We start from the raw sequence: 8722 nt of genomic DNA, 5'->3' as shown, positions 1-8722 counted from the left end.
TGTCCTATACCTCATCTTAAAGCAAATTCACTGTGAAATATCTAACACTTGAATTAGATATAAAATGCTTAAGAGTTTTTAGTTATTCAAAAGCAATTAATAAATTTTTGTATCTTTGGGACTTCCCTGGTGGCACAGTGGTTAAGAATCCACCTGCCAATGCAGGGGACACGTGTTCGATCCCTGGTCCAGGAAGATCCCACGTACTGTGGAGCAACTAATCCCACAGTAGCAGTGCGCCACAACTACTGAGCCTCTGTTCTAGACCCCACAAGCCACAACTACTGAGCCCATGTGCTGCAACTACTGACGCCCATGCACCTAGAACCCATGCTCCACAACGAGAAGCCACCACAATGAGTAGCCCCCAATGACCACAACTAGAGAAAGCCTGTGTGCAACCACAAAGACCCAATGCAGCCAAGAGATAAAGTAAAATAGAAAATGAAAAAAAAAGTCTATGTCTTTACTTTTTGGACAAAGTACATGACTTTTAATACATAATTTGACATAAATACATATTTTATGATATATCTACTTTATAATTATAAAGCAAGAGATTTACTAAGAGGCAGAAAAAAAGTAGAGATAGAGAACACCAATCTTTAAGGAACAAATTTATTTTGATTTTTCTAAAAACATCTGGAACTATGAAAAACAAGCCGAATATCTGGCCATACCAAAAGCAAAATACAAGAAAAATAATATTTAGAAATCACATTTAACAGTAGAGAAACATGTTTTAAAATATCAAATTTAACACTCTCTCCTCCAAAGAGCAAAACAAGTTTACTAAACCACAACACTGAGGTGGAGTTTGACATAATTGTTTAAAATAAAAATTAAAAGGACAAAAAGCACTCAATTCCCACTTGGGAGTCTCATCATTTATTGAATAACATGCTCAAATGTCAGTGAAAATAAACAGCTGGTAAACCTGAAAACAAATCTTTCAATGAACAAATTCAGATTCCAACAGAACACAGTACTACCTTATACTTGGGGAAGAATAACTTTTGTCCCACTAAGGTCTTACCAAATACAAATAAATACAAAAGGGGAATAAAAACAAACTACTAAATCAAAATCTTTCTGTAGAGTAGCAGCTTTCACAAAATAAAAGGAACCCAGTTCCACAGAGTTGTATGTTCTGTAAACATACAGCCAATGTTATTCCCAGAGTTCCAGAGTCTTGTACTATCAAAATAAAAGTATCTTCGTCTTGGAAAAAGTCTGATGAAGGCACCAAAATCCTATCATCCATGTTCCCCCAATGATAGTTACAATGCTCTTATCATCCTTTCAAGATAACTTCAACTTATGAAGAGTTAACATTCTAAATATCTAAAGATATATAAGGAAGTTCCAGCCTCATCTGCATTAGCAAGGCCCTTTCTATTTTCTCTGCCCTTCCCAAATCCTTCTAGGCTGATTTACCAGCAGAACCACTAGCTAGGAGGATAAGAATATATTTCCATGTTCATTAGCCAATAAACAAATACAGCTATTGTTGCAGGAACACTTAACACTTTTGAACTTGTTAAAACTTAAGAATAAATCCAACACCAAAAGCTAATTTCACAACCCCTTAGTATTCTCAATCCGGACATTTTATTTTGCAGCCCTCTTTGGTGTCTGTCTCTTCCACCTTTTCTCAGTTTTACCCTGGAGGAACCTTTGAAAAAACTTTCAAATTAAGGGGACCCTCAATGTATGTGAGTGGCAGCACTAAGTTGAAGGATACTCTTGTTTCACAGAAATCCAGAACTGTCAGAATAGGACTCTCAGAGTTCTTCCTCTTCTCTCAATGACAAAATCTCAGGCTGCGATTTTGAAAAAGGGCTCCTCACCCAGTTACCCACCAGCATTGGAAAACAGAGGGGAAATGCTATTTAATTTGGTTTTGCAGTTCTTCAAGCAGAGTTTAAATAAGGCTTGAGACTTGTTGCTTTCTTCATTCTCAAACCCAAGTGGCTGTGGAAACATTTCAAGAGTGCCTTACGCATTCCAAAGAGTCAGTTTCTTTTAATCTAAGACTCCTGTCACTTTTAAGAAAAAAACACTTTTCTCCAGGCCCTTGCATAAACTGTACATTTGTTCTCATAATGAAGAAATGTTGGCTATATAGACTAGTTTCTGTACTCATTCTTCATCTTCAAAGCATTTAGCAAAATCTGGCCTAATATTTTCTTGTACTTATAATTTACTGGTAATTCACCTTTCAATATAAATATCCTGTGGAGAACTCTTCCTCTGATAAGTACTGGATTTCTGTATGTAGGAAATTTATGTGCTCTTTGTTCAGGTTTTAGTTGGTTTTTTTTAAACATTCTTGCATAAATGGATCTTTAATTAAATTAACCATTTTTGTAGCATTATTTAGAACTTTCTTCATTTCATCTCCAAGTTTTTTATATCAGTGCTTCTCTGTTAAGCAGTGTGCTGTAACACCTGTTAAGCCATGTTAAGCACTTCTCTGTTACACAGTGTGCTGCAACACCAACATCAGGATTTTCTTGTATTAAAATCAGGCAAAACTTGTCATGGAGCCAGCCACTGATAGGGCACCAGGAGTACAGATGACAGACTGTTGGTTTTCAGATATGAAGACCTATTAAATTTACAATGAGCATTGCTTTAGGAGGCTCCTAGCAACCGAAAGTTTCCTTGAATTTCCTCCTCATTTACAAATCTTACAAAGGCTATAGCATGACAAATATTCATGAAATCTGTTGATTCATCAGCCCACACAAAACCTCTTTAGCATCACATGACATAAGTCAATTTATTACGAGTCTTTTCAATTTCTTATACTGCTTCTTGACCTAGCATTTTAATGTTGGTTCCTTTAGATTTTTACCAACTATGTGAATTTTTCTTTTCTGGAAAAAGTTCTGCTACTAAATAATCTGCTTCCTAAATCTTTTCACTGAATGTGACTTTCTGAACAAAAGCTTTACTGTCTTGATATTCCAAAGCCATTAAAATAATCATCTTTCTTTGTCAAGGGGTTACGTAGTTAAAACTGCTGAACCAAATGTTTGGTTTGTAAATTGCATTTCACAAAGGCTAAACAATGGAACGGAACCGCTTGGATTATATAACGATTTACATTGTGAAGTAGCTTATACTGTAAAGAATGAGTCCCTTGTTGCCCTAGTATACTGTAGTAGCTCAGAAGACTAATTCTTCATAACTAACCTTATCGGAAATGTCTGTAATTCTATGCCTAGAATGGAACACTTCTATCTCACACCTTGGCTTCAAAAACTGCAGCACTGGATCATCAGATTTGTTTGTAACAAATGTTATTAAAGCATAAAAATGGGCACAGCTTCCACTGCAGGGGGCGTGGGTTCAATCCCTCGTAGGGGAACTAAGATTCCACATGGGGCGTGGCCAAAAAAAAGAAGGGGCAGGGGCATAAAAGCTAAACAACAAAATCACAAAAAGTACAAAACAATTCACTTCTAACCTATATGACCCATGTTTTTGCAATGTTTACAACAAAATGGCAGGCAACAGCTGAGTGGCAACATGCGAAAATTCCTTCCTTAGAATGAAAATCCCCGTGAGTTTCGATTTCACAGAGCTTGTTCACTCCCATAAGTCAGCTGGGAGTGCAGAAGGGGAGAGTGAGGAAGGTAATCATGAGGGAGAGGCCAACATCCTCCTCACACCACCCTCCACTCTGTGCAGTAGCATTCACCAATTTAACAACAGCCTCTTCTAGCTCAACCAAATGCATGTGGGCCTACTGCAAACTGCCATACAGGGCTGAAATATCTCGAACAAAACTATTAACAGGGCTGCTCAATTATTGTGAGTACAGCATTACACAGCACACAAACTCAAAAGCAATATGTTTAGTCACAATTTTATATGGAATCCCAGCAACGTCTCACAGAACCGCAGTTGAGAAATCCACCTTCAACATCAAATGATTTTTTTCCTTACGAGAGGTCATTTTCATTTGACTCAGAGCCTTCTGCTTGACTTGCAAGTTCAGGTTTAGCCACCCCGCCACTCACCACATGTGTCTCAGATATTGGTTCTGTCTGACCCAGCTCCTCACTATTCTCTGGTAGCACCTGCTGGTTATTTTTTCCTTCGGCTGGGTCATTTTGATTTGATTTGTCACCAGATTCCAATTTAGCTTCTTTTCCATTTCCTGTTTGCACTGCCTGCTTTGGGTTAAGCTGTGACGGGTCCTTAGCACTCTTCACCACCTCCTGGAGATTGTATTTTCTGAACAACGTGTAATCTTTCACAACACTCAAGCAACAGACAGCTTTAATGATTTCTACTACCACTGTGTACTGTGGATTGGTAAGATCCACTTTATTTTCCGAATTGAGGCTGCCTACTATTCCTGTAACAAAAATAACAGGAAAACAGGCTAAGAAGGATACCATTAAGCTCAGTGGATACAAAAACAATCTTTCATCTCCTCCTACTTAGAATTTGTTAAAACAATATGTATATACTAGTTCACTCTTCTACATGGACTTCAATCAAGTTACCTGAATGCTTTCAATAAATAAACACAAATGAAATCCTGAGACATTTAATAAGAGCACTTTTTTTCCTAAAGAAAATTCAATCTTGATTTGGAAAAGGCTTTAGTATCTAACTACCAAAAAAAATCTCATACCCAACATATTGAAAAGTTAGGTTTGATATTATTTAAGGACACTTTAATATACTTGTTCTACACTCAAAAATGTAAACCTTAAAAAAAAAGTAAGCCTTAAATCTTAAAAAAAAAAAACTTAAAAACAAGTATCTACCATAGCACACCTATGTAAAATCACTAAGAGAAACATACCTGCCAATTCTTTGATAACTTCTTCTCTATTCATGTGACTGTTATTCCGAGATTTGTATACAATCTGAAATGTCCCTTTGTTTGGAGCCTTAAACCAGGGTTCCAAAAATGTTTCTGCATATTTTTTCATATCTTCTAAGAAAGCCTTGCATGTGCCTGAGATGGGTAACATTCGTAAAATAACCCGAGTTTTCTTCTTCTTGGTTTTGTATATATCTTGAAGAATATGATGCACCAGTTTCTCAGGTTCTAAAATAAAAAGAAAAAAATCAGCACAGAACAAACAGGTAAGTTTAAAAGTTCTCAAACATTTTAAACTCTTCAAACTTTCTAAAATGAATTTTCATTGGCAGTGACATAAATCGACAGTAGAATTTTAAACAAGTTTAACCAACCATTTTTTCCAATTAATATTTCTTTGGTGCCTACTCTGTATTAATACTGTATCTAATATTTTAATTCTGCATTTATCAAAAACAATTGTTCATGAAGACACTGGAGTTAGTTTATTTATGAAGTCTGATTTATCTGATGGCAACACCATGCTGTTGTTTTCCTATAACAGCAGCAACTATCAAAGTAATAAACATTAAATAGTACTTTTTTTTTTTACAAAAACAAAACAAAAATCTGCAAGTCACTTAAAAAGATTTAATCAATCCATTAGCTAAGTTTGTACAGAAGTCTAGATTTCAGACCTCAGAGAAGCCCCGGAGCCATGAATGCACAAGACCATAATGTAGTCCTTAGGAGGCATCCTGACTATATGTGAGTCTGTTTTGGGCTGCTCAGTTTTTTCAATATTTTTAAATTAACTACATTTAAAAACCTAGAAACTTCTCCAACTTTTTTTTGAAAAATCAGAAGATCTGGCTTTCCTTGAGACTACATTGCCAAATGGCTAGAGCCATTTCAAATTGGCTGGGGCTGAGTAGCAGCTGTTCCTTTTAGACAGAACCACGTATTCTTGTTTTGCCTAAAGTTACATACAAAGAAAGTGGCAAAGCCAGGTTTCCTCTCCTAAGCCCTATGTCCACTACCACATTCTACCTCTCCATATGCCTAGTGCTAACACAGTGTAGAGAGGATGCAATCAAATGATTAACTGAGCCATGCCCATGAGGCCATTTTGTAGGCAGTGTTTCTCCGAGACAGGGAGACATCCAGATATTATAGGATCAATAATCTTAAAGTGTATTAGTCAGACACACCTATCCCGAGTGTCCTGATGAAGACTACATTATTTGCTCCACTCTCCACTGACTGGAATCTTCTTAGCCTCATCTCTGTAGATGCCTTAATGTCACCAACTTCTTTCTTCAAGGCAGCCTCCATATCATCTTCTTCTCCCTCACTTCCAGAGGGTTGCTGATCCTTGTCTGCAAACTGTTTGCATAAAACTAATGAGCAGAAACGCCACAACAGTTCCTGTTAATAGCTCTTAATTAACTACTTACATGAAACCGCCAGTTAACTCAATATTGATAATAAAGCTTTTCATTACGACACCATTCCCTCCAAAATGTGGAGGAAGAAGGGAGTTCCCTCAGACTGTGGTACATTTCATTTGAAAATGTTTTCTAAAGCATTCTGACAGTCTAGGGCAGAGGAAAATGTGCTCACCAGATGAATCACTGCAGGGTGGACCTTAATCCCATCTATAGATATCTTTGCGTGAGATTAAACCAAATAGTTATGGACTTCCCTGGTGGCACAGTGGTTAAGAATCTGCCTGCCAATGCAAAGGACACAGGTTCGAGCCCTGGTCTGGGAAGATCTCACATGCCACGGAGCAACTAAGCCTGTGCGCCACAACTTCTGAGCCTGTGCTCTAGAGCCTGCAATCCACAACTATTGAGTCCACATGCCAAAACTACTGAAGCCCCACAGCAAGGGAAGCCACCGCAACACAACGAAGAGTAGCCCCTGCTCACTGGAACTAGAGAAAGCCTGCGTGCAGCAAGGAAAACCCATGTTTATAAAAAATTTTAAAAATTAAAAAAAAGTTATGAAGTTAAAAATCCTACTCCTACTGAAATAGCTCAAGAACTTGCTCAAGGTATATCAGTGTAGACAGGACATGCACTTACTGCCCAGTTCTCTACCCCACTAATGGGGGTTGCCAATTAGGCACTAATGGTAATTTTACACACTTATCGAGCTCTTACTGTATACCAGGATGTTATTTTATGTACATATGCAATGTTTTTAGGCAACCTTAAGTCCTATCATTATTCTCTTTTTTATCTAGCTCAGCAGAATTAAACAGCATGCCCATCCCCTGAGCTACTAAATAACAGTAATTTAAATGCCTTCTGTACTATGCTCCTCCATTTAACTCCTTGGGGTGTGCATGTGTATACTGGTCCAAATCCTAAGCCAATGATACTAATTACTTCCAAAATGGGACAATTAGATTTTATACGGTATAGTTACAAAAAGTTCTTACTTTTTGAAATGTATTTTTATATGCATTTGAGAAAATAACTAGCACTAGTAGTAAAACCACTATTGTAGAGATATTATTGCTTAGGACAAACATTATTACAGCCATAGTGTTCAAATGGCGGTAAGATATGGCAAAAACAAGGAGGAATGAAGTGTGCCCCTGTGAATTTATAGTACCTAACTTCCAGTACCTAACTTTCTTGAACCTCAGTGTCCTTGTGAGCAATACTTCACAAGACTACAATACGTAAATGGTTCCGAAAGAACTTGAGAAACAATGCCTGAACCGCAGAACGCAATGTATACATGGAAGCAACCGTGACTAATGATGGGGGAAAAAAAGCCCAAAGTGCAAAGCACTTCAAGCACAAGACCCAGTAAGGGTCGTGTGACACACACACACACACACACCAATGTATCCATGGGAACAACCGTGATTAATGATGGCGGGAAAAAGTCCAAAGTGCAAGCATTTCAAGCACAAGACAGGATAGGGGTCGTGAACCGAGACGTCGCGGGGGGCGGACACGCGGGCACGCACGCGCGCGCACACACACACACACACACACACACACACGCCCCCTCACCAAGCTGAAGCCACCGAACTCGTGCATGCGTATACCTGTAGCCGGCCTGCCACCCCTCCCTCCTCCCTAAAAGGCCGCAGGCCCACCCTCCGCGGGGCCGGTACCTTTTCTGGCCCATACATGTCGTCGCCGTATTCGTTGAGCAAGCTGTAGGCCTCCTCCACGCACTTGCGCTCGTTCATGTTACAGGTAATGAGAATGCCCTGGAGCCCGGGCTCCAGCTGCCGGGGCCCGCCGCCTTCGCAGCGTCGAGCCCGCTTGGCCTGCACGTACTGAGCCTTGCCTTTGCGCTTCCCGCCGCCAGGCTGAGGAGGCTGCTGCACGGGGGCCGCCATGGTACGGGAAAGCTGAGCCAAACGAGAAACGTGTTTCTCCAAGGCCCTCGCGCCCCCACTTCCGCTGGCGCGGGCTGCTTACGTCAGGTGTGCGCGATGACCTCCCCGAGTCCCTCCTCCCAGCCTCGTTCCGGGCTACGCCAGGTCCTAAAGCCGCTGGCAGAGGGCTGCGGAGAGGTGGCATAAGGCCCGCCCCTCGCCAGGATTGACAGGCACTCGCTTTGACTTCGCCACCGGAAGAAGGTGTTTCCCTGGAGAAGCGGCCCGCCACAGGTGGCAGCGGCTTCGCAGCCATTCCAGGAGTGGTGGTAGTGGCACTTTCAGAACGTTAATGCCGCTTCAAGCCTCCTAGAGTCCCCAACTATCCTTGGCACCTGTTACTCCGGCTTTCCCTATAATTCTGTCAGCTTCCCGGAGGTTTCCAATAAATTCCTTTACAGCCTAAATTTGCCAGAATATGTTTTTGTATATGACTTACAACCAAGAATGGTGGTTTGCCTAAGTGTGTCACACTGCTTTGTCTA

At 40.1% G+C, this 8722-nt stretch overlaps 1 protein-coding gene across 1 annotated transcript; it reads right to left on the bottom strand.

Annotated features, from left to right (window-relative positions):
* Positions 1–559: 559 nt before the first annotated feature.
* THUMPD1 (THUMP domain containing 1) lies at positions 560–8257 on the bottom strand. Its single transcript, XM_057749695.1, has 4 exons — positions 7968–8257; positions 6040–6214; positions 4829–5077; positions 560–4372 (listed from the first exon to the last, which is right to left on the bottom strand). Exons 1-4 carry the CDS (start codon positions 8196–8198, stop codon positions 3954–3956), a joined length of 1074 nt encoding a protein of 357 aa, XP_057605678.1. The 5' UTR covers positions 8199–8257; the 3' UTR covers positions 560–3953.
* Positions 8258–8722: the final 465 nt, after the last annotated feature.

Source organism: Hippopotamus amphibius, chromosome 9, assembly GCF_030028045.1.
Source record: "Hippopotamus amphibius kiboko isolate mHipAmp2 chromosome 9, mHipAmp2.hap2, whole genome shotgun sequence".
Classification (NCBI taxonomy): Eukaryota; Metazoa; Chordata; class Mammalia; order Artiodactyla; family Hippopotamidae; genus Hippopotamus; species Hippopotamus amphibius.
Note: the sequence above shows the minus strand (reverse complement) of the source record. Positions and strands in the feature narration are given on the sequence as shown.

Bases quoted from the DNA above. Each gene is read 5' to 3' on its own strand.
- THUMPD1 (XM_057749695.1), bottom strand. From the start codon at position 8,198: ATGGCGGCCCCCGTGCAGCAGCCTCCTCAGCCTGGCGGCGGGAAGCGC. The intron at 6,215-7,967 runs GTACCGGCCCCG...TTATGCAAACAG, and splicing joins ACATGTATGGGCCAGAAAAG to TTTGCAGACAAGGATCAGCA. The intron at 4,373-4,828 runs GTATGTTTCTCT...TTTTTGTTACAG, and splicing joins AGTTATCAAAGAATTGGCAG to GAATAGTAGGCAGCCTCAAT.